Here is a 26,472-nt window from a genome sequence, read left to right as displayed (position 1 = left end):
GTACTACTAATAGGATTTATATATGTCTAGAATCAAACACCTATGACAAATGAACATCACTAACAGTCTTTATAAACAATGGAAACACAGAAACTATACATACAAAATTAGGTGACATTACAATGAATTATTCACATTCTTGTGTACACTCAGTCCTGCTGAAACATGCCTAGCATAGTCACATATTACAGCACAAAGAGGATCTATACCAACTAACAAGCATTTGGTTCTCCTTTCCTTCAAACCTAAATGTCTCACAGTCAGCATGTGTAGCGTGAAGGATTTATTTTGTGAGACAATTATATGAGTGGGAGGACTCTGACACATTGTACGCGCTGCTGCTTCTTTGCAGTGTGATCTGTCACTTCTCAAATGTCCTTGTGGGCCTTGTAGTTGTGAGTGTCTGTGTGTGTCTGTGTGCGTGTGTGAATATAATTGTAGCCTCTCCACATAATCTGTTCTCCCTGTGCTGTTTTGACACACTCCTGTCATTGTAGCGAGCATATCTACACAAGAGCATGGCTATTTGTCATTCTGCACACATGCCCTGAAAAAACCCTTCGCCGAGGATGAACTCACCGCTGTGTGCTTATTTGTATTAATGCATGGCTGTCTGCGTATGCGCTTGTGTGTGTGGGAATGCGCTTTCACCTTTTCCAGAGAGTGTGTGCGCGTTTGCTCGGTTCACAGCGGGGCTCTATGCTGCTGCATATGTGTTAGTGTGTTTTGAAGGGCCTTGATCCTGAGATGAACTCTGTTAGTGTCGCTTGATAAGCAGCTTCCTTCCTTTAGTCTGAGCTCCAGTGAGCTGAGAACACACGCTGCTTCATCAACCAGACCAGACCGATCCACCACCTGGACCCATCAACACACACACACGCAAAGAGAAAAAGACATTGGTTGTGACAGGGCCAAAACGCAGGGCATTATTTCAAAAAGAAAAGGGACTGATTATTTGTGATGTCTTGTACTTAAGTCAACCACTCACTGAATAATTCCAGATAATGCACTTTAAATTTTGCTGATCTCGTACGTGTGAATTTCATAATGCATCCACATCTAAGCAATTAAAGCCCATTCGACATCCAAGCATCTGGTGCACGTGGAATGAGAGATTTTTTATAAAGAGCAAGTTGAAAACCCACAATTACCACTAAGAATCAAAGTCTAGAGTAATTGCTAATATTCACAATGGAACATTAGAATATCAGAAAGCCTGAACTAGAGGAAAAGTGTGGTTTAGTTTTTTCCTCTCATAAACAACCCAGACATCATATAATTTCCTACGTGTGTGTGCTGTTGTGTACTGCATGTCACTTTTATTTGTTGCTATAATCTTTGTTTTCACTTCAGTGAACATCACAGACCTGAGAAATGTGAGATAAGAGATTGTTTCCTCACCGTCGGTAAAATCTGTGTTGATCCACTCGGCGATTGTTCGGAGAAAACAGCAAAGTTGACTAAGAGGCTGAGGAACAAGAATGGAGACGGTGATGGTGGCTGGGGTTGTGGCGACAGCAGCGTGACCACTGACTGCAGGTGGTCAACAGGAGGTGGATGAGTTGAGTCCGAGAAAAGGGAGCGTAGGTGGTCCCATGCCTCTTTGACGCGTACCTGGAAACAGTCAATACGTTAAATTTAAAGTCGGCTGACAGATGTGTATTTATAGACCACACTGGAATCAAGGCGTGCTGGTTTAAGTATCTTTCCTTCTGACGGGAAGAGAAAAAAAATCAATAGATTAGTAATTCACAAATGATGAACAAAGACAACCCTGTGAGAGTTGAACATTAATGTAACGGGAGAAACGGCGGCGACAAAAAAGCGCCTCTCCCTGGGTTATGAGAGGAGGCGGACAAACAGGAGACAGGGAGATGAAACTCAGGCCAGCCGGCCAGACACTCACTGAGAAATCAATACTACATCACCCTTTTCACCCAGCCCCCCACCCCCCTCCCTCATCTGTATCGCTCTCCTCAACCACTGTCTCACTCTCTCCCTCTCTGATAGGGGTCATCCATAATTTATTCTTTAATGTGTTGTTCTCCTTTCTCTGTTTTTGTTCTGTGAGACACACCTGCCAGGAGCTAATAACAGGACGTCTGCATTGTTATGTTGCTGCACACGTTTTGCCATACTATCTGAGAGTACATAGATACCGACACTATTTCTACAGCCAATCCTCAGTGTAGAGTTCTTCTTCATCCTTTAGCAGCTTTGCTAATGTAAGCAGCGGCAAATTCAGTGAGATAAAACAGAGACAGCTGTGTTTTGAGCTAAATTCCACATCAGCATAATAACAATGCTGCTACGCTGCATATTTAGCATGTGTATTGTTTAGCATGTTTCAGGTCTTAGTTTACAATTAGATAATTAGCATGTAACAGAAAGTATACTAGTTAAGGCTAATGGGAAGGTGATGAGTTTTTCCAGGTAATTATATCATGAGGCAAATTGAACAGGCTATTTTCATATATAATTTTATATAATGCCTTCATCCAAGTCAGTTTTTCATTTTGTCACATACTCATACTGTAATTGCAAGACATTTCAATCCATGCTAGTGGGACGGCTAGAAAATACAAAACAAAGCAAAACCTAAATAATTGAAAATAGCTTTCTTACCAGCTGTAGCGCTCTGTGGTGCCCCCTGTTGGTGGGGTGGTGGTAGAAGGTGAGCAGCCACAGCAGGGGGCCACAGTCTTCAGGCCCCGGTGCTCCCAGCAGCTGGACGCACACCTGCACCCAGTGGGCACACTGAACCAGCAGGAACCAGGCCTCAAACACTTTGTGGTGTCCCCTACAGGTCGGGGCGAGAAACAACATTCAACACTACAGCAACAAGTGATCTGCAGAATTCTTATGTGCTGCTGCTGTAGAAGTGACAAATGACACTGCAGCACACCACAGAGCATAATTACATGAGTACAAGCTGCAAGGACTGCAATTAGAAAGGAACTGAAACATTTATAGCAAAAATTGTCAATTATATTGAGGTTTAAATCAATTCCTGCCCCTGGAAACAGCAATCGGTAGTGTTTTTTTTTTCTTCAGATCTTTCAGATGTACCTTGTGGCCATCATAAGCTTATGGAGTTTCACATTTCCAAAATATTATACATAGGCAACAGGATAATAACAAGTACTGTACAGTACATGACTGAACTGATCAAAGACAATTCAAGCTGTGAAAATATCAAACGGACCTTATGATAAAGGATTTTTGTTGTTTTTTATTTTTCAGTTTGTAAAGGTGAGTTACAAACACAGCCTCACACTGCAGCTTCCTAAGGCTAACAGGTTTTAACACCTGATGTGGGTGGTCTCATCATGTTTTGCCGAGGTAAATGCATGGATGAGAACAACTTCCCAAACTAGAATAAATACAACAATACAGTAATTGTCAGCCTAATAGTTTACGGTCAGGTCGTTCTGACACTTAAAAAAATGAGCATAAAGGAGAGAAAGTTGGAGCAAATTCTAGCAATACCTAAATACATTTTGTCAGATTTGATTGATTGTTTATGTCACTACAGTCATTCAATTATATTCTATTATATTCTAAGAGCTTTTGTCTATTATATAAATGTGTGATACTTTTCACAAGTTTTCATAAAACCATTTCGTTTTCCAGTCCACCACACGAACCCTCTAATAACAGGCCGTCTGGGGTCACTAACATCACAAGAGCTTTATTAATGAGCCGCGACTCTGAGTGGCTGCCAGAAATATTAGCCCCGCCCCAACAGACAGAAGCGTCGGGTGATCAAAGAAAGAACTGATTCAGAGTTAAATACTGTAATTCATTATTTCATTCCCAGCTGTGACATCACACAGAGGGGCAGCTGTGATTGGCTCTTTTAATGGGTGATATTTCATCATATAAAAGAAATCAAAACTGATGAGCATCAGTTATATCCTTTTATAGCATTTCCTCCCTAAAATTAGTTTTTTGAATAATAGAACCTCTTGATAATACATGCCTATTTACATTTATAACACTCATAACACTGTCTATTCACTTAATACTGCAAGATGCAGAATGCAGTCCCGCCTGAAATGAGTAAGGGATGACAGGGCACAGAAAGTGGGACAGCAAAAGGAAGGACGTGACTAGAGTTGAGATGACTGTTCAGTGTAATAACCGATAAGTCTTTCAAGTTTTTCAGGCAAAAATTCAGAATATTTCCTGGTCCTTTGAGCATATTATTTCACTTTGCTGAAATTAAACCTGAGAATTGAAATAAAAGAACACAAGTGTCATGGATTACTGTGAAATGTAAGAGTGTACCAGAACGTAAGATGGGCTGAAATTTAGGCAGACAGAGAGCGTGAAGCAACACAGCTGCAACAGTGAGGCTACAACTTAGAAGAATGATAAAGATCTCTCTCTCAAATTTCCCTTAATACCATCATTAGAGCTCTCCTCCTCATCTCCCCTCTTCCTCTTTGGCTCCAAAATAGGACCAGCAGAACCGCTCTGCAGGGCCCTGGCAGCTGCATCTTCCCTTAGAGCAACACAACATACTACTTTCCCACCGCTGGCTTGGAACAATGTTTTGGGAATTTTGCATGGAGCTCCAGAAAGGAGCAGTGGTGGGGATAATGGGCCCTGTTAAAAACCGCAGCTGGAGGGTATCAAGTCAGCTGTCTCCATCTCGAGGACATCAACTGCTTTTTGCTTTTTTATCCGTGTCCTCCATCCCCTTTTTTCTCTAAATCTGTCCAACCAAGGCTGCTTACTCTGATTTTCTGTCTGTCCTGCTCATGTGTTTTTCCTCTGTTCATTTTCTCTTTTTCCTCTTGTGTTACTTTTCTCACTCTTACTGGGCTTTCCAACACTTGCTTTCTCTACAGCTCCCTTTCCCAAACTAATAGCTTTTAATGAGTGCTTGGAGGAGCCATGCAGTGCACCAGGACCTTTATGCTGTGATGCAAGAGGAAAATATCTGACTAACCACCCCTTCAACAGCAACTAATGGGAATAAGAACATCACACGGGTATTCAGTCGGGTGTTAGAAACACATACACATAAACGCCTTCCCTCTATGAGCCTTTACCCACTCTAACCTGGTGACACCGCTGCCATCTTCATCTCCCTCCTCTTCCTCCTCTGTCAGTCTCTGTAATGAGCTGCTGAGCCAGTTCAGGTGATGTCTCCAAGCCTCCCGAGGCATCTCTGGAAGAAGAGATTCAGATTCACTGACATAATGATTACCCATGGCACAAATAAGCACCTTGTACAAACAATTAGCATTCAGGAGGCAGATCAGAGGGTTGATACCTCTATCATATGGTTATCAGTTGGGTATTTGGCAGTCTGTTAGCTGAACTTAGCATAGAGACTGGAAACAGAAAAATATCCAAATCATCACATCATACAAAACCAAGAAATCCAGCAAATATTCATATATTCAACAACAAGCTGTAACCAGATAATATTGGGTATTAAAAGAAAAGCTGCTTTCAGCTTTTTCTTCACATGCATTAAAGTAGCCAGATATAATGTGTTCAAGAATGAGCTCTGGAGGTGCTGGTAGGTGGATTTTGTTACATTTAGAGCTAATCTTGCTGTTTTCTCCCATCTCCAGTCATTATGCTAAGCAAAGCAAAGGAAAACAACATAATCAACATATTTTAATAAACACCATTCTTATGTTAAGACATGGATATACACATGCACAAGATTACTGCTGCCCAGAGGTTACAAGAAGAAACATTTTGCATGTGAAATAAGTGAAATGGACAGCTTTCCAAATAACAGGCAAGTATTTCCCAAGAAACTGGATGAACTTCTGTTAGTGCTTGCAATTATTTTTTTCCCGTTTTTCCAGCTATTATTTTTAACTGCTTAAAGGGCCAGGGTGGTGTTTGTCACATGCCACATTGTTCTGTTAAAAATAACTTTGCTACCACACACCACATTTGGCACTAAAACGCCACCTAACTGACTAACAAGCTAACGTAACAAACATTTCAAGTGCCTGGTATCTTGATTCAGGTCTTCCCCCCAGGCTGTGTTTTAACAATGCAATGCTGAATCTTAATTTATAACTTTTTCACAGGGAGCACAAATCATGATAAAAACCTCAAATCTTCTACTTTTCACTGTATCATTTCCATTCAACCTCTGGTGAAAAATTGCCCTTCACCACACACACACACACACACACACACACACACACACACACACACACACACACACACACACACACACACACACACACACACACACACACACACACACACACACACACACAGTAATAATTAACTCAAGACTTCTGGCTGGGCTCCAGTGTGTCCCTAAATGGCTCCATTCATGTAAATCATTTCTGCCTACAGGCCAGTCTGGGCACACACTGATAAGCACTGCTCCTCTGTGCCCCTGCACTCACCTACAGTGCATCCCTTTACGCGTAAAGATTCTCATACATAAACATTGGTTAAATATTCAGTATAGATGATATTGACTCTTCTTAGTAAGAGTACGGTAAAAAGGTGTATTAGTCTGTTTGTGTAATAGGGTCGATGGTTTTAATTATTCACAATAAAAAAGTAGCTTGTTCAAAACAGAATATTTAACTACTATACATCCAACGTGAGAAATTACATTTAATATCTAAGCTTCTCTTCCGTCCTTCATCATGTCGGCTTTTATAATAGACTTGAAACACAGAACAAAGTTGTTAACTAACTATTATTGATCAGCAAGAACAAGAAACACAAGAGCTCATTCAGTCGGCAACAGGAAAACTGATTACACACAGAATACCTGAGCACACTCGCACACACAATACAGGGTTCATATCATACAAGAATACACACACAGCATGTGTAGCCGCACACTGACCTGACGGCAGGGTCAACAGAGGAGACAGCAGGCTCTGAGGTGACTGTGGGAAGAACGTCTTCAAAGATACACACTGAAACAAAACAAAAAACACTTTTTTTCCCTGAGCTTCATAAATGTAAATCACACTTACCTTGCACATACATCAATGTGCTCTGAAGGCCTGAAAAATGACATTTTGAATGGGAGGCTGTGTAATGGTGATACAGTAGGTGCTAATGTGTAATGTAGCGTGTAATAGGTAGCGTTTAGTGCAGTGTGACTACAGCCATTATAACTGGGCCTACTGTAAATACACTGTAGCACTGCCATCTACTGGTTAATAGAGGTGAAAAGGAGTTTTAGCTATATTCACAAAACCGTGTAGCAGGTAATACATCACACCTGTGTCGTGTCATATCTGTTTTCTGGCCTTTTGACAGTAATGGCTGACATGCGCATGCAAAAGTGGATTGCATTTATTGTGTACGAAGCAGAGGTGTGAACCATGATGTGTGTGTGTGTAGTGCAAGTAGGGAGCTCCTTGCTGGAGATCAAGTCATAATTATGTGAGGGATTCATCAAATGTTAAGTGATTTTGCCTGCAGAGGGGAGGAAATTGTTAATCACCCTGTGTGTGCGCATCTAAGCCTGCAGCATAAAAGTAACAATTCATTCACTTTCAGGGCACATGGTGGATAAGAATCTGTGGTAATTTCTCAAGTTATAAAAGTTATTACAGTCAGGGAAGTTCCTCTGTGACACTAAGTGCTTAAAAGGAATGGGTTTAAAAATCCTAGACTTTTATCATTATTATTTAAACTGCAGTATAAAAACATATATGGCCCAGGGCACCAAAAATGTTGATACAAAGATAAAAGTGATCCTGACAAATTGGAATCCAAGAAGCAAAGTTAGATGCATAATATTGTGTCTCTGCTGGTTGTAACCACAATAAACTTCAATATTTTTACTATAATCACCTAAGCTGCAATTATAATGCAGGCAGACATTGAGCAGTCACAAGAACACATGGACTTTGTCTTTCTACATAATAACAAAGTCAGGAGACTTCTTATAGAAATCTTAAAACCTGAAAAGATTAGTCAATTAATATATAATCAATTAAAATAAAATGTATAGCAGTTTTTCCATCATGAACACACCAAAAAAAACCACTTTGCTTTATTGGACTATTAGTCAGAAGTCAGAAGACTACCTGAGGCTGCAGCAATGCCACCTCCCTGAGGAAACAGCTGGTAAACGTTTGGATAACAGACTTAAGACGCTCGTCTCCCTCAGCTTGCTTAAGGACAGTCCTGCCAGAAAAAGAAAAACACACACAAACACAAGATTTATATACAATATTTAGTATTTAGTATTCCGCTACAAAAGACTGATAGAATTTGCAAACATACAGGGGTGAACACTTCCACTTCTTACATCCAAACACAACACACCAGAACTCACCTGAAGATGTCATTCACAACCAAAAATACTGAGAAGTGCTGAGCACAGGCTTTAGGCTGAAACACACACAAAATATATCCATATAAATATATATATATACACATTTATACTGCTCAAAAAAAGCATATAAAATACTGATCACAACTGTGAGATGAAACAGATCAGTGTCTATTAAAATCAAATACAGAGTGCAAGTAGCCGATACACTGACGACCACTAGATGACACTGTTGCATCATCTACAATCCGCCCTTTTCTTGCACTTCAGTTCGGTCCCTGTTCTCACTCTCTCCCCATTAAACCCCCCAGTTTACCACTGTCAGTCCTTCCTGCCTTCATTCTCACAACACACATGCACACACACACATGCTCTCATCTTCCACTAATGCACACTCATCATGTGTTTTAGATTTAACACATTCTAAAACGCCCCAGTGCAAACATTTAACAGCTGTACTGTTCATGTCTGCCTCCCTCTCCATTTTCTTTTATATCTTCTAGCCCTAATTATTCTCCCTTGCTTCCCCCTCCCACACTCTTATACAGGGATATGCATTCACTTAAGGGGGAGAAATGTAGACTGCAGTCTGGGTCTGCCTTAAAGGCTTTTATCGTGCTGTGTAATGAGGCAGCAGAAACATTAAAAGGAGAGCAAGAATTAGACATGAGGGGGCTTTTCTATTTATTTCATTTGCCCTCAGCCAATTAAAAGCTGTCACTGGTATGAGTAATTAGAAACGGTAAACAGTACTTCACAATCATAAGATATTTCTTCAAAAGGGGCATTTTTCCTCGAGTTCAGGCACACTTGTAACTGCACTTTGTGCTGGAGACAGTACCAAACCATTACAAAGTAAACAGCCCCACCCAGTGTTTATATGGTGTCATTACATTGTCCCAAAAAACAAAGTAAGAGCTTTCATTCTCTGTTTTGTCATGTCTGCTTCTTTTTTTTTTTGTCCTCTTGGATTAGAAACAAAACAGCATCAGTCAAACAAATCAGGCTTAACATGTAACTGGTTAGAGAGAAATCAGCAACACTCTGGCCTTCAGTTTACGTATGTCGGTGTGCGTATGTGGTTTGGATGCAGCGTGCATGCATGTGTGCAAACTGTCATGATTCCTCCTAGTGAAAACAGATGGGTTCTTTTTTAGCATCCTCCTCCATACCTTACCACTAACACTTCAAGGAGGGTCAATTACAGCACACAACAAACATCCTGTTTTTGGCAGTCAGGCCCAGGAAGTGACTATTTATTGTTATTGGGCCTGCGTCTCCCATTGGATCACAGGGGGCTGGGACGAGCCAAAATGAGGAATGTGAGCCTAATTTCATGTTTCCCATTTTTGATTGTAGTTTAAACAAGTGAGTGAAAGGGAGACGAGGAGAGAGACAGGCCAGTCTGCTCCAACGCCCCTTTGTTTTTTTGCTCTTGAACACATGTATGGCAACAAAGACTCGCCTCTATAGAAATTCGCAATGAAACGCACATCTGACATCCAAACAACCTGAAAGCCGAAGTGAAACCTACACGTATGCCACCCACCATCTTAACGACAGACACACTACACCAGATGTAATATCATAAACAAAAGCGTGGAGACTAAAGGCATGTGTGTGTGAAGGTTAGCCTGCATACCTGTGTGTGTGAACTAGAAGGGTGATAAAAGTAGAGGTCAATCAGGGATGGATGAGAGGATAAATAAATAGATCCGAATAGAAGTAAACAGTCACTCTGCCTATCTCACAGATACATACATAAAAATAGTTTGACTGTTTACAGAACTCGTCTTTCCGACACAACCTCCTACAAACTCGAAGATGATGGAATCAAGTGCAATCAACAGGCGGGCATATTCCTGTACATGCAGTGTTACTAACTCATATGCCCATGTGTTCCAGTCCAGTTTCATTTTTGAGAGCAGTTCCTACACTAAAAGAACGTGTGCATCGCTTGCCTGTTATGTACACAACTCAAGTGGACCATCACTCTGGGAAAACAGGAGTGACACAACTGACAAACTTGACCTAAGTTAACGTGAGGCAAAACGGCAGATACATTCTTTTTCCCATTCGGGTGTTTCTCTGGCATTCATAGCCACCAAAGGCAATGCAATCAGTAACTTAGGTAAACAGGATGCCATGCATAACTGTGTACATAAAGGGTGTTATTGCTGGGCGCAGGAGTTTGGCCCAAACAATTTGTAGAACGCATGTCTGCATACATTAATCTACTCCCCTCCTCTCTACGTTAATGCCATGCCTGCCCACTGCCCAGTGAATAATTGCTCTACAGATGGGTCCAGATTCTGGTACACTATGTTGTATCTAATTTCAGATTTTTGTCTGAGTATTCGTGAACTTAGTTTCAGTGACAATAATTACATCTAATTACATTACTGTTATCCTTGCTTATCACAGTGGCTGCCCTAATTTGTCTATCATGTTCCAAGTGGGATAAAAGCTGCCCCTGGGCGACAAAGTGAAAAGAACGTGAGTCACTGTTGATATCTGCTGACTGCAGTGTAGTAATGAGGACATCTTCTTCAATAACTAGTCATAATGATCTATAAATCAAAAATCACCTCCGGCTTTTGAACTGGGCATGATCTTAAGTTATTCTAAGTGAGGAGTGGCCAAGGACTCATGTGACAGAGAGTTCAGTACATACCCAGCACAGTAAAGTTTGTGTAGCACAAGCCAAATGATGTGAGATGTGGTTTAGAGCGAGCCAAACGATGTGAGATGCATGCAGAGCAAAGCCAACTGGTGCAAATCAGCCAGGTAAAAACAGTCAATAAAGACCAACCAAAAGAAGCAGGGGGAATTTTTCCAAGAATTATGCAAATGAAAACAGTACAACTCCATATCTCACGATATAATGAGCAGGCCTTGCATTCAAACTGTTTGGTTTTACAGTTTAGAAAGCTACAAAGCATTCTGATGTGAGACTCTATAATTCAGGGCAGATGAGTCAAACTATGTACATAACAAACCCATTAACCAGCAGCAATATGTCACCAATTTATCAACAGTCTAAAAGGCTGCCAATTCACTCAGCAGTAAAATTGCAGAAAAAGCCACAGTGCAATGACACAACATTCTACACATATCACTGCGTCTCAGACTGCAAAGATAAAATGAGGCCATTATGAGCAAGTCAACAGTTTCACAGACGATATATAAGACATTTTTTTGCCCGGCTCCTGATCACATGTTGAGCTCTCCAAATACAGTAAACTTTTGACTGGCCTTTTGACTTGGCCACTATGGAGGGAGTACTTCCTTTCCACATTAGTTGGTGAGATGCAGCCAAAATGGTTGTTCATGGAAGTGAATGTGGTATAGTATGAAATTTAAACCATAGATTCCACAGGTTGATTTTACATAAAACCATACATTTGACCTATTAATGAAACTAGGGCTGAAAAAAAATAGTATTTTAAATGATAATTCAATTGACAGAAAACCGTTGTCCAACTGTTTTGTTAACTGATTTCAAGCAAAAATGTCAAACAAAACAAGTTTCAATTTCCCTCATGAATTTACTCTTGTTTTCAGTTTAATGTAAGTTAAATATATTTGTTGAATAAAACAAGATTTTTGAAGATGTCACCTTGGGCTTTGAGGAACAATAATGAGCTTTAGCTTTTGCTGATTTTGATATTTAATACCCAGACATTTCACTTGATTATTATTAAAATTTACAAAATTCTTAATCTCTTAAACACACTCCTTGTTGTCTATGGTGGAGCTTCATAAAAAAAACAACAACAACAAAAAAAAAAACTGATGACTACCGCATCTCCTTCAGGCCAAGTATTTACTGATCAATATACTGCAAGAAAGAACAAGGCGGAAAAAAGGGAAGTACACAGGATCTGTCACTTAACGTCTAAATTTAAAAGATGTTATCATCAGCATAAAAGAATAATTTACAACACCGCTGCACTAAAATCTTAAATACACACCTGGCTGTTGAATAAAGAAAGACATAAAAAAATTTCTGGGGAAGCTTTTCACATCACATGACTTTATCCTGTTGAAGTTGGGATTTTTCAGAGATATGAGTATGACCCACCAGAAGCGACTTTGCTATTTGCTGCTGTGGCTCCTGTGGTGTTGACCCTGTGTTGGGAAGAAGAGACTCCAACAGACTGAGCACTGCCTCCTCCAGGCTGGACAGGCTGTGGTACCAGAGAGCGACCACAGCCTGCTCCTCCAATGGCAAACACTGGCTGAAAAAAATAAATAATAGATACCATTGTTTATCTTATAAAAGTAGATTTTGACCAAAGAAAAAGCTGTGTCATGCGCTATGTCCGAAATAACTCATTTACAACTTTCTACATAACAAACACTCAATACTTTGACATTTTTGGACATGCATGAGTTATCATCATTTTTGGAGCAGCGCCTGACAGCTGTAGAGTCACACAGCTGCAATCTTCACATCTGGACTAAACAGCACATACATTTCACACTCAGAAATTTGTGACTCAAATAAAATGATGGACAGTAAATAAAACACACATGGTCTAAAGGGGGTCACACCTGAATCCCTCCATGGTCCCTTACCTTGAGTAGGCAGAGCACAGAGCGTTCAGGAAATCTTCACTGAGAGCTGCTCTGACACAACTCACAGGCCGCTGCAGCAATGCACCAATAAGAGGAGCAGCCTCTGGACACGTGACCAGAGGGACACAAGCTTCTGATAGAGCCAGAACCTGGTCACATGAACATCTGTACAAAGACATTCACTTAATGGTGAACATGGACAAAATTTCATCTCAGCTAGTAGAAACAGGAATCTATACCATTACATCAGTATCATCTGCTTAAAAAATAATAATTTCATTAGCCTTAAGAGTTGTAAATTGATAATACCACATAGTAATCTACAAGCTTAGCACAATGTCGGAAGAGGGAGCAAATCTTTTAGAGAAGCCATTTTACTAGAGATGCAACACTAGTCAATAGATCAATTAAATAATTGTTTTGGTATTTTTCAAGCAATTATGTCACACAACTGTTTTCAGCTTTGAATAATTCTGGTTTATAACAAGACATGAAAACATAACCTTAGGTTCTGAAAAACTGTGATACTTATTTGTTCACAGTTTCACAAAAGACCAAACAAACACAATGAAAATGGTTGAATACATCAATTATAAATACGATCATTAGTTGCAGACAGCCCTAGTTTCTATTGTGCTGTACCTCTGATTTATGTTGCCCAGGGAATTGCAGCACTTCCCGATTTTTTCCTGAAGTGATGCCATCATCTGCAATGCAACAAAATGTCAACAACAACAACAAAAATGTAGTAATGTGGGTGAGATTTTAAACCAACAACAATAAAGACATAATACTGTACCTTCCTCAGGACTTTGAGATGGTACTCTTTAGTTGGGACACCCATACATTTTATTAATGCCTGTGCTGCAGCATCGTCTTCTTCCGTAGTGAGCTGACACAACACTTTCTGTGGGAAGGTGGGCAACACAGCAGGTTATTAGTGATTTATGACTGTGCTGTATATATATCCAGACCCCACGATCCATAAGATCAAAGTTAATTAGTTACTGGAATACAGGATGACTTTGTTGGCATCAGACCATTTGAAGTGCATGAGTGGAGAAATGGCAGAGTGAGAATGTATGGATGGCATATGAGCAACTTCAGAAATAAACATTCTTTGTTACAGAGGGCCTTGGTGTTTTACAAGCATTTTTCAGAAGGGGCCTCATCATACAGTGATAAAACCAGACTAATAAACTCTGCCCAATCTCATCTGTGAAAAACGCTGGTCATAATGAAGGAACAAAGAGGGGGAACACTCGACTAATACTGTAATTATAAAGTTACAGGAATTGTTCCCAAGCTGCTTCCAGAGGAGAAGAACAGCAACAAAAACAAGTGTTTTTCAACAAATGATAATTATAGTACTCTATGGTACAAGAAGGGTTGAGGCTCATGTTCTTTCAATGTTGTCATTCTCAAAAAAATAACTAGAATTACTGCCTTGCGGTTGCGTGTCTCCACCAACCAACCAAGTTGCCGGAAATATGGTCACAATCTCCACTTCATGAGCAACAGGACTGAATAATGGCCAGAAGTGCATTTGCAGAACATTATGATGTCACAGTGAAGTTGACCTTATCCCATTTGTTCATAAAATATCATCAGTCTTTTCTCATAATGTGTGTGCAGTTGTGTGGCAGTAAGTGTGTATGATCTTAACCTTTGATACACAAAATTCTAATCAATTCTTCCATGAGTCCAAGTGAACATTTATGGAAAACGAAAATGAAAAATGAAATTCCCTCTGGGAATTCATCATACATCATTTTCACAAGAATGTGATATCTGTTTGGGCCAACTTTAAAGGGATTGCCTCAAGGTTTTGTTGAGACAATGCAAGCGAAGCCCTGGTTGTCACCGGCGCAGCGGCATAAAAGCGATGCCACACAGCACTCAGTAGTCGGATGATTAAATAAACTGAAAGTTTGACAAGAATTTCCCTCACTTGTATTTGCTCCAAAGTACTATGAAAAAGACCTATAAATTTAAATTAGGGATTGATTTAAACCTGAGAAACAGTTGTCTTTACTCAGACACAATAAGTTGATTTACTGGTAAAAGTTTCAAAGTGTGATCCAACAGAAACAGCCAGGGCCTCATATGTTCAGCAAACATCTGTTTTTACAACTCATATGAACCAAAAACAGAGAAACATCCACACCACTAAGAATAGAATAAAACAGTACAAATCCTTTTAAAACTACACATGAAAGGGGATCAATGTGAAATGGAGAGAGAAAGGCACAATGTGTAGAAAAAAACAAGAAGACCGAGGGGAAAAGAAAATCCCAGGCAGAGGAGCACTGCAGTTCTCTTGGTGGAGCTGTGTGGTTTCTTTGGCCAGACCCTACAGCACGCTAAGATGCTTACCCTCCACATAGTCTCACAAAACAACCCCAATCACTACCATCTGAGCACCCTCAAACCCTGCACACTGAGTACATACAAAACCAATCACACTTATCCCACCCGTGGTAAGGAGGCACAGTGGGGCTGGGGCAGTAGAGGCAGAAGAGAGGTTAGTTAGAAGGAACGGCAGAGAGAGACTGGAACATGCTGCAATAGCTGCAGTGGAGTAAAAGGGAAAAAAGGGTGTGGTCACCAGAGGAATGGGATGAAGGGCAAATGGAGAGATGGATGGCAAATAGTTTAGGTCAAAAGTCATGTTTCTCTCACAGAAAACAGCAACCGAGCTGGCTTTGGGGGCTTGGATATGCTGCTGCCATAGAAATTATCCCTCTATAAATCTAAAATTAAAACAGAGGATGTAGAAAAATGCACAAGGCAAAGACTCGGGTTGGTTTTGATGGGTGCCTGTTAACAATTACTAAGCCATGATTGAATTCTCTCAAAACCAATGAAAGACTCAAGTATAGCCTCAGATGGTCAAAACAGCAAGAGACAAAAACAGGGAAGAGAAAATGAGGGAAATGAGCAAACCTGGTGCACTGATGTAGAGTACATTATGAGAAGTGTATGTGCCTATGATGTTCTATTTCATTTACTTTGTCTGCGCATAAACCAAAAAGCAGACAATTTATGGTTTTTGGGGAAGGGGGTAGTGGGGGGGGGGGGGGGGGCTCCATAGCTCCACAATTTATCCGCCCACCATTCACCAACTGTCTGTGCGCGTCTACTCACAGTGTCAAGACTGAAGTTAGTACTCATGGCTGTGGGTAACTGAGAAGTATAGTTGCAGCACAAACGTAATTTTTTTTATGTATGAAGTAAACAAACCATGCGGGAAATGCGCTTACTTTACAACAGGTTGAACTCCTTTTACGTGCGGGGAAGAAATATAAGAGATAATTTCAGTCAGTCAGGGGATGACGCCCAAGAAGAAAGACAGGATGAAGGGGAAGTGGTAGGCACTTTTATCTCCAAATAAAAGCACAGAATATGGCAGGTAATGTGAGCAAAGTTTTAAGAATATGTTTTAAAACTTTAAAGTAGCAGCAGTAGCAGCAGCAGCAGCAGCAGCAGCAGCAGCAGCAGCAGCAGCAGCTCCAGGGCCTACTGTACCTGTGGTTCACCCTGTTTGACTCACTAAAGATAGTCATGAAAGATTAAGGTCTCAACGTGTCCATCCTCTGGCCCTCTAATGTTACACCCCGGTACACTACTCATCTGTCATCCCCTCAAAGATCATGCAGCACTGTGTGGTCCTCCTGCTAGTACAGGATGTCGAGAACCAGACCGATTGAGCTAATGACTATCTGACATAGCCTGCAGCAATGCGGCTGTACCCAGCATTCATCAAACCCAGAGAAAACACTCAGATGTGGAAAGGAGAGGCCTGCAGGGAGGGGTGAAGTAAAGACATGACGGAGAAAAAGGAAAATATTCTGCACTATCATAATTTAAGGAGAAAAATACATGTGGCTACTAACACTATATACAGTAGCAGTGAAACACATGTATTTGCACAAATTCTAACAAACATATGGGAGCGCATGCACAAATTTAGACAAACACAGTATTTATGTGCCACTTAGCACCAGACCCTCAGTCTACTATGGAGGCAGCAAGAAAACAGTGTTGGGGAGCAAGATCAGACGGGGCTAACAGAAAACAGGCTGCATTCTGCATTCCAGGACAGGCAGTCCAACACAACACAGACACAGGGAGAGACACAGAGACAGACCATCTCTGGCCTAAAACCATACATCTGCCCTGCTCCCCCAGACGGGCTGAGCTGCGGTGAAAAGGTTTTTTGTGCTTCCCGCCATTCCTGTCATTTGTGGGAAGTGGAAGCTTCTTTGGAGGAGAAGAGAGGGAGAACCAGGAGAGGCTGCAGAGTTGGTTTGGAGTTTATTGTACTTGTGATCCTTGGACACTTTCAACTAGTGCCCTGCAGTATAAAATACATGCATGCAATTTTAGTATGAGTGGCCCCGGTGAACTCGACATAAACCACTGCCGGAAAATGAACTTCCATACAATGTGGAAACTGCCACGTAGACATAGATCGATTTTAAATGAATTGATGTTTATTAAGAACCAGAGTAGAGTGGGACCACAACTAAAGATTATTTGACCATACAGCCAGGAATAAAATGTAAATCTTCACACCATCTGATCATCCATGCACAGAAAAATCATGCAAATACAACTTTGCATATGAAAACATATGCTCATAAAAACACACACACACACACAGGCATAGAAGCAAACATTACCATGCACACATGCACTCTGCTTCCCCTCCTATGGGTCAAAGACCATCTGGCAAATTCAAGGTTTACTTTCAAGGCACTGTTTTAATTAGCAAGATGTTTTATTAGATGAGAAATTAATCAAAAGAATACAAACACACAGTTAATCTGGCAAAAATGTGAACGTCCCACATTGTTTATCATAAGCCATCTGTTTGAACCCTCGCAAAGTTGAAAATTGCAGAATCTTTACTTCCCTCTGTTCTCCTTCCCTCCTTTGTGTGTGTGCTGTGAAAACACACAGTGAGTAGGATCAACTAACCATAATTTAAAGGTTGATCTTTCTCTGGTGGCAAGAGGCAGTCAAACAGTCAATTTTAATTCCCTTTCAAAATATGTTTTACAGTTTTGGGCACAAAAGCCTTAGACTAACAGAGACCCAATCTCCCTCATTCATCATCTATGTCCCATTGGAGAGGAGACACAGAGGGCTGGCGAGAGAACTCCTATTAAAAGTAAATTAGACAGAAAATCTCTTCAGCAGCCCAAAGGCAGTCAAAGAGACATTATTTTAAGAGTGTTTTCGTAAAGGGATGATCTGTAATTGGCAACTAATCAGTATGTCAAATCTGTCCAAAACTAGGACACAAACAGCAAACAAGCTGGAAATGAGTGAACGAGAAAAGGCATATGATAAAACAGGAACGACTAAATAATGTTATGAACGAATGAATAAAACGAATTAACAGAACCCCAGCCTTGATAAATAAATATTTTAAATACTTCTTGGTTTTGTCTCCACCTCTAACAGCCTTCCCTAATCTATAATTATATGTCTTTAATCTCTCTGTAGCTCTACTAGAGTGGTGCCCATCTGACCAGTGAGGCTATACCAAGTATAGGCAGCAATATCAGTACTACTAAGAATATGTCTAACTCTGACAAAAATGTTCATTACAATATCCATCCATCCATTTAAAACATGTTTTTGGGGCGACAGGGCGTTTCATACCCTTATTAGTGATATTACAGACATGAAATTCATTGTTTCCTTCTGAATCTTACTTGTAACTAAAATAAAACAATAATAGAAATGTGGTCAGGTCCATACCCGTATCCACTGGTTAGCTTTTCTTTCCACTGCATTGGTTGGTTGCTCTGAGTACAGTCCCCACAGACACTGGAACAACAGCCTCCTGCTTGTATCTGCAGACAACAGAGCACCACAGAACACATTACACACCATGATCTCAGCCTCATTGCCATCATTATTACCACCGCCTGTCTGGAAGTTCTAAAACATGACTTCAGATTAAAAAGGCTACCATTACTCTGGACCGTGTCCATCCACTGTTCTCTACAACTGGCAGAGTTAAAGCTGTTCAGAAGGTGCACTCACCATCAGCAGTGACATAAGGGTTCCAGCACAGTCGACCCAGAAACTGGCCAAGGAAGGGCAGCTCCTTCATGGTTTCTGTTGTGGACCTCTGAGGGACAGAAATGAGATACGATGAGAGTTACTGTTTGGGTAATGATTGTGATCGATGTCTTAGGCACATACCATGACGTGTTTTCAACATCTGTCACATAAAGAACATGACATAAACTCCCTTTTTTCATTATTTGCATTACAGTATTTACACCTCCTCACCCGTTTCATCTAACCGGCTTGCAACCCAGTGCCACAACACTAAACACTAGAAGATGCAAACAATAGCAGCTACATCAACAGGTGTACAGTACATTACTCATGCATCACCTTTGTTTTCAGTGTTTTAGTCATGTCACACTTCTCGCCATGGTGTCAATAGTGAGAGATACAGAAAACAGAACACAGTGCAGAACAGGGTTCTGGTTGAAGGTGCCATACAGGTTTTAAGTATGTGTGCTTGTTTATCCTGCTCAAAACAACAGACCATGTGATTTATTTCACCTCACAGCCAGTTAAAATATCCATAAGGTTTCAAGCTAGAGCAGATGCTGCGTTTAAGGACTTTACTAACCTTTAATCATCACCTCCTATACATTCAGTTTGGAAAATATTTCATTTCCCTTGATGATTTTCACTTGAAAAATATTGACGTATTGTTTGGAAAGATTCCAAAGGTGTGTCAGGGCCAGCGTGCTGAAACGAATGGAAAACCGAGACTTACAGTATCTTGAGTGTGATTGAACACCAAAAACATCCCATCAAGGATATTGTCAATGTCAAAAAAAAGAAAGGACATCACAATCATAACTCTGTAAAAATACAGCTATAAAACATTGTTTTGTTCCACCTGACCGCTTTCCTGGTTTTAATAAATCAACACAGACCCAATTATGTTTTACAATATGATGACTACAGTTGGACATACAGAAAACAGATCAAAGAAGTGACGCATGACTGAAGTTTACAAGCGTGTGTCTGCACACTTTTGAATGAATCATGTTCACGTGCAATCTCCCTTATTATTCAACCCATATTGACAATCTGTATCATACAATCACCTCTGACCTAATTTAATGGTTAAGAAGACCTTTCTCACAGGAAGGGCCCCCAAATAGAAATGTGATAAATGCCAATTGGATGTGGAAATTAGACATCAATGCTAGATGCCACTGATTTTGAATTTTAAGAGAGAAGGTTGCACTTTTGAAAAAGATCTCCATGAAGCTTTCAGAAAAACAATTCTGAAGTTCTACAGCGGTGGAGAGAAGGAAGAATTTAATGTAAATATATATTTTAAAAAAACAGAAAATGAGTATAACTTGACTCATGCAAGTGGCTGAGATCATCATTAATGGAAAGCAGAATGGTAATGGGCCAAGTGGAGTTTCTCTAAATGCCCTCACTACACAACCCCCCACAACACTGCCGACGCTGTCTGGAACACAGCCCTCACACTCAGCCTTCCCATCAATCCAGCAACACATGGTAAACGTTTTGTCTGTGTGAGGATTCATTTGCATTTGTGTGTTAGTGATGCAACTTAAAAGGAATGTTCATTTACAATAGGAACTGTACAGTGCTCTGTGCCTGCAGGACGTCCCATATAAGAATGAGCAGGCGAAGGCAATTATCACCAACTACAGGGGCCAAGTCACCATCAAAGCCTTGTCAACATTGTCCCTAATTATAAATGAACTTTGAGACCATGTATCTTGTTTTGATTAGGGACAGACATCTTAAACAGAGTGACTGGTGATGTACTAGCTAGGGAGGCAAATGGGACAATTTTATAGACAATGATGAAGAGAACAGTGAGGAAACACTTCTGTCCCTGACATCATTCAGCCACAATCAGAGTAGCCCTGACAATAAATAGCGAAGTTACTATGGTGAGAACATAAATACACACTTTTGTGCATTGCCGATTTCCTCACACACCATCCATCTTACAGTCCCTCTGAGGAGGGGTGTGATAATGCATCTGTATGGCAACATCCACAGCAATAAAGTTAAGTAGTGACTAGGTGTCAATAAGTGTCATTATGCCACATGTAGACACTCTGCAACAGTCAGTCAGTGGAGGAAAAAAACATGAGCAAGTGTTTGATTTTCGATTAATTAAAATAAAAAAAAATATTATCTAAAATAAAGTTAAATATTTGTTTGATTTCAGGTTCTACAATCTGAAAATTAACTTTTCCTTGACTTGTCATTTTGAGCTCCAGTAAACTTTGATGGATTTTTTATTTTTTATGAAATAAAAATAATCATTAGTTGCAGCTCTAGAATAGTTCAACATTTTGGAAAATAAGTTTCCTTTAGTGTTGAGAGGTAGTTGAGAACGATCAAAAACTCCTTTCAAAATGAAGCTGTAGCCAGGAGACGTTTAGTTTTGCTTGGCATAAAGACTGTAAACAGTGGTAAACAGCTAACTTGGCTCTGTCCAAAACGCACCTATCAGCACCTCCAAAGCTGACAAATTTAAAAGTCATATCTAATTTCAAAGTCTTCTTAAGAGCAAAAATGTCATTTCATGCAGGCTGAAATCAAACAGACTTTCTGGAGGAAGAGAAAAAGGTGTATTCCCCGTCAAAAAAAAGTCAAATAACTCCATCAAGAAAGGCATTACTGAGATAGGAAGATTCTTCTACTTTTCTAAACAAGTGTAAATCTGGAAATTAATAATAACTAAGACATTATTCATCTCAGGGTATAAGCCACAGGAAAGTTGTTAAGTCATCAAAGGATGCAAAATACTGCCAAGAAGCAGGCTATCCTCAGCTTGTGTTTTATGAGTCCACTGCCAGTAAAAAGAATTTCAATCCAATTAAGTTATACCATTCTTTTCTCTTTCTTTGTATCTGTTCCATCGTCTTAAACAAGTTCTACACATGACGTTTACCCTGAACAATGCTAACAGAGGAAGAGATAGACAGATAAAAATAATAGCCAGTCAATGCTTGGCCTATAAAATATATAGTTAGTTGGCAAGGCAGAGATAAAGTAGGACTGACAGAGTCACTGTGACCGGTTCAGTAAAACATATGGACTATAGAGTGCCTGCAAGAGCCCCATGACTTTAAGACTGACAAGAAAAATTACATGAGAAAAACAGCATTAGGGAGGGAGAGAGAGAGAGAGAGAGAGAGAGAGAGAGAGAGAGAGAGAGAGAGAGAGAGAGAGAGAGAGAAATCTGACAGAAATACGGTTGTAAAAAGTAGCAAGACAGCGAGTCCTGAGGAGCAAGAGCTGGAAGAAGCTGTAGTAACACTGAAGTCTCACAATTCTGCACCACTCCTGCTCTCTGCTCCCTTCCCAAATTTGCTGGACCTGATATGGGGATACATTAGGTTAGCGCTGGAGGTCCCATTGCGGCTATTACCTGACTAACTCAACATTGCAGCGCTGCCAGCCAGACATACACAGCCTCTGCAGAGCACAGAGAAGCCTCTGTTAGCGGGACCCTACCAACGCTGGACTTACTGTTCATGCCCCTGGCTCGGACTGAGAGTGAGCCTGTCCATGTTTGTGTGCATGTACTAGACATGCTGGTGTTTGAATTAACTTAGTGCTTCATTTATCAGACGGCTGTTTGGCTGGTTAGCCTAAGTGATTAGTTGATCTAATTTATTTCATTAGGTGAAGTGTTGAGCCTGTAAAACAGGCTGGATATAGAGCATTTAATTAGACTTAGCAGGCATCTGGAAAGTATGGTGTATGACCAAGACTGTGAATTTTCAGGAATATAAATCTGTCACAATGCATTTTGACAAAGTAATGGCTGTGAAGACAACTTTTCACAATATCTGCTTACCGTATTGTTGACGTGCATCAGCAGCTGCTGGAGGTGACTGCTTAGTCTACTCAAGTGCAGGCCTGTGTCCCTCTGAGTGTCTGGACTGTCAGCCTGGCCCCACGCCACTGCTTTGTCCAGCCAGAATTTCATCTCCTGGACATTCAACACGGGCTCTGTTGTTTGTTGGATCAGTGGTTGCAGCTGAGACATTGGGCTTCTTGTCCAGGTGAATTTACTTAGGACCAGAGGGATATCCTGGATGAGATAAACAATGAGCAAACAATGAGAAAAAGTCCACGGATCATCTGAAAAGCACAAGTATCTTATCATCTGTTCTTTACGATCTTTATTTTGTGGCTGCCAGTGCTGCGCAAAGGTAATATATCTTGTATTGTAATTGTACAATATCAGCAGCATCCCTATATAGATACATAAAAACACAATGTATGCCCATGGATAAGATGATAAAGAAATGCAGAAATCCAATAACAAAAGCAGAGAAGAAGACTGCTATCTAGTAAACATGGGCGTAAACAATGCAGAACTGAAATACTTTCACATGTTTTATGAGGAAAGAAATGCTCTGAACACATTTGTTGGACCTCAAAGACACATATAATATGTTTTGATGGTGAGAGAGGGTGATTATAAAGAGTTTGCTATTAGTTCACAAGAAAACTCTTCCTTTAACCTTAAGGAAAGAAAAAACCATAGGCCCTTTTTCACACAATTGAAATAATGAGTGCTGCAATTATCATCTACCAACTAAATCAATCACAATCATGTCAGGATGTGGGTGACCCAAGAAATTAATGAATAAGATGATTGAAACTACGGTATGTAGTTTACATAAATAAAATCACAAAACTTAAATTAGACAATTAAAGTTGAGTTCAAAATTTTAATTGAAACCTTATTTAAGAAAAGGATGATATGCACTGACAACATCAAAAACATTAACAGCATAAGATGTGTAACGGCTGCAGCTATAACACAAATGCTACTTTTTCATCCTCTTACAGATGGTCACTCGCTCTTTAACTTGTTTTCTGGGTCTGTACCCACCTACTAGTACTCAATCATAGTGCTGCTGCTTCTCAGCCACCGTGTTACTCCAAGGAATGTCATCTGGCATTTCCATCCCTACCCACAAGGCAATCACAGTCCAGACTGTTCTCCAATGGTGGAACAAGCTACTACTTGCTATCAGAGCAGGGGCATCCCTATCCTCAAGAATAGATTTGAATCCTGGGATACCGGGGTGGCGTTTACTGTAGCTCACTTGGTAGAGCTGCCGGCCCATGTTGAGGCTACAGTCCTCACTGCAGGCGGCCCGGTTCGAATCCTGCATCGGGCAGCCTTTTCCTGCATGTCATTCCCCCTCTCTGCCTCCCCATTTCCTGTCTCTCTCTCCACTGTGCTATCCATTAAAGGCAATGAAAAGCCCTAAAAATATACTTAAAAAACGTATTTCTTTTAAATTGGGGGGCAGCGAGTGGCACAGTAGGTTGAGCAGACACCCCATGTGTTGAGGCTACAGTCCTTGTGCAAGCGGCCGCGGTTCGAATCCCGCATCGGGCAGCCCTTTCCTGCGTGTCATTCCCTCTGTCTGCTTCCCCATTTCCTGTCTCTCTTGACTGTACTATCTAATAAAAGCATGAAAAAAAAAGAATAGATTAAAATTCAAGTCTGTCATGGCACCTCCTCTTCCAACACCTTCTACACTTAACATGCCTCAGCTAGCATTTACAATGCATTGCCAGTCACTTGACCTGACTTCTTTGCACTAATTAAAGAAATAGAGTACTTAATACTTTCACCACAGACTCTTCAGTGGCACTTTAGTTTTGTTCCTTACTCAGCGAGTCACTTTCTGCTAAATGTTTAATGTTAATGTAAATTATATGGGGCTGACAGTAATTTTACTTACATGTGTGGCCCCACATCCACCACTCTGTATAAAAGTAGATAAACAGCAGCAGATAATGCAATAATAGGTGGCAGTTATAATAACTGGAAAATGAAATCAAAGTGTGCTAATCTGGTTCTGTTAAACTTATTACTGCAATCTAACCATCAAACTTTTGAGCTTCAGGCAATCAAGCTTTCTCTCACACACACACACACACACACATTAAAAATGGCCTACTGAGTTTTTCATCTTTTATGATGATAAAGAGTGTGTGTGTGTGTGTGTGTGTGTGTGTGTGTGTGTGTGTGTGTGTGTGTGTGTGTGTGTGTGTGTGTGTGTGTGTGTGCGTGCTTCATGCCTGAGAATAGTGTGTTTAGGTGTGTGCGTATTTGTTTTTTTTGCCATAATGACATGTCTGTGTGGGACACCACAGGGTTGTGTTTTATGATCACCTCGTTACACACAATTTGTTTAATGTCTTGCCATCATCTCTGCTGGAAAGCCCCTATGGCTCGCTGAAGTGAATGTATAAATACTCATTTCTGCCCAGGAAAAAAGTCTTACCAAATTAAGAACAAATGCGTCTTGTTGCCTCTCATTGGGGACTCAGTTATGAGCAAACTAGAAGCGGAAAGGAACAGTGTAATACTTAAGTAGCAGACAGACAGCTCCTACAACATCTATAACACACAAACATTTACATATTAACAGGCATACACACCTCACTTACTCAAAGTTGTTAGCACACACGCATGTCACACAGGTAAAAAAAAAAAAAAAAAAGTATCCGCGTACACACAAACATACTCAGTGGCTGCTCTGGAGCAAGGACGAGATGTGACTGGGCAAATATTATCTTTGAAGATTTGTTCAACTTAGCTTGTGGACTTTGGGTAAGGGTAAATTTGCTGTTCCAATTATGAGATTGTTGACATTATTTCAGTATAATCAAATCAGTTAACCATCAAATTGACTTCTGTTCAGTATATTATAGATAAGAGCACCTGGATGGTGCTCAGTGGTTTTCATAAAAGTAACAGTTTTGTTGAATTAACGTAGGTTAATGTAATTCTACATTTCTTCATTATTTTTGTTCAGTGGAACATTTATCACATGCTGACATACATCCATGTGTCAAGATATTTGAATGAATTGAAAAACACAACCAAATGGCAATAAAATGAAGATGAACAACATAGTGAAACAGAACTCTTCTTGTGACTATTATTGAGACTAATGTTTATCTCATGCTATCCGGTGTCCTTAAAACAATACACTGAAGAATACATTTCGTGGAAAATGATATGTCACTGTCACTGATTCAATCATATTTAAGTAATAGTATCAATAGTATCGATAATCTCATAGACACACTAACGTTATCCCACCTTGGTGAATTTGGATGCAGCAACTACACCACACCACTTGGTGCCAGTATTTCCTCCACTTTGGTACAGTAACATAGTTGAACACTGTGTCAGTTCAGTTTTAAAGATACAAATAACTTCACTAATTTAACTGATCTATCTGGCGACGTCAAACTACGCTACGTCTCCATAAATACACCACAGTGTCATCCTCTCCTTCGTTGTTTACCAGCAGCTTCCGTTATCTGTGAGCTTAAATCTCCACAACTCGTGTGAATGTAGTCACGTCAAATGTGGACTTACATGCAAATAAGACGTAGAGTCGTCGAATTATTGTCTTCTAAGACCAAAGGTCATCTATATCCAGTCATTCTTTGTGTCTTCAGACGGGGAGAAAACCTTGTCGGTGAGAGTAAATAAACCGAAC

General features: G+C 40.3%; 1 protein-coding gene across 1 annotated transcript; it reads right to left on the bottom strand.

Annotated features, from left to right (window-relative positions):
• Window positions 1-263: 263 nt before the first annotated feature.
• fancc (FA complementation group C) lies at window positions 264-26,472 on the bottom strand. Its single transcript, XM_083979580.1, has 15 exons — window positions 26,349-26,472; window positions 22,785-23,021; window positions 18,938-19,025; window positions 18,650-18,744; window positions 13,677-13,784; window positions 13,520-13,584; window positions 12,878-13,042; window positions 12,381-12,537; window positions 8,300-8,355; window positions 8,049-8,148; window positions 6,851-6,923; window positions 5,071-5,179; window positions 2,626-2,800; window positions 1,402-1,614; window positions 264-855 (listed from the first exon to the last, which is right to left on the bottom strand). The coding sequence occupies exons 2-15, from the start codon at window positions 22,974-22,976 to the stop codon at window positions 685-687; spliced, it is 1,767 nt and encodes a 588-aa protein (XP_083835706.1). The 5' UTR covers window positions 22,977-23,021; window positions 26,349-26,472; the 3' UTR covers window positions 264-684.

Source organism: Trachurus trachurus (assembly GCF_905171665.1).
Source record: "Trachurus trachurus genome assembly, chromosome: 9".
Taxonomy (NCBI): domain Eukaryota; kingdom Metazoa; phylum Chordata; class Actinopteri; order Carangiformes; family Carangidae; genus Trachurus; species Trachurus trachurus.
The sequence above is the reverse complement of the archived record's forward strand: the minus strand, read 5'-3'. Positions and strand labels throughout refer to the sequence as shown.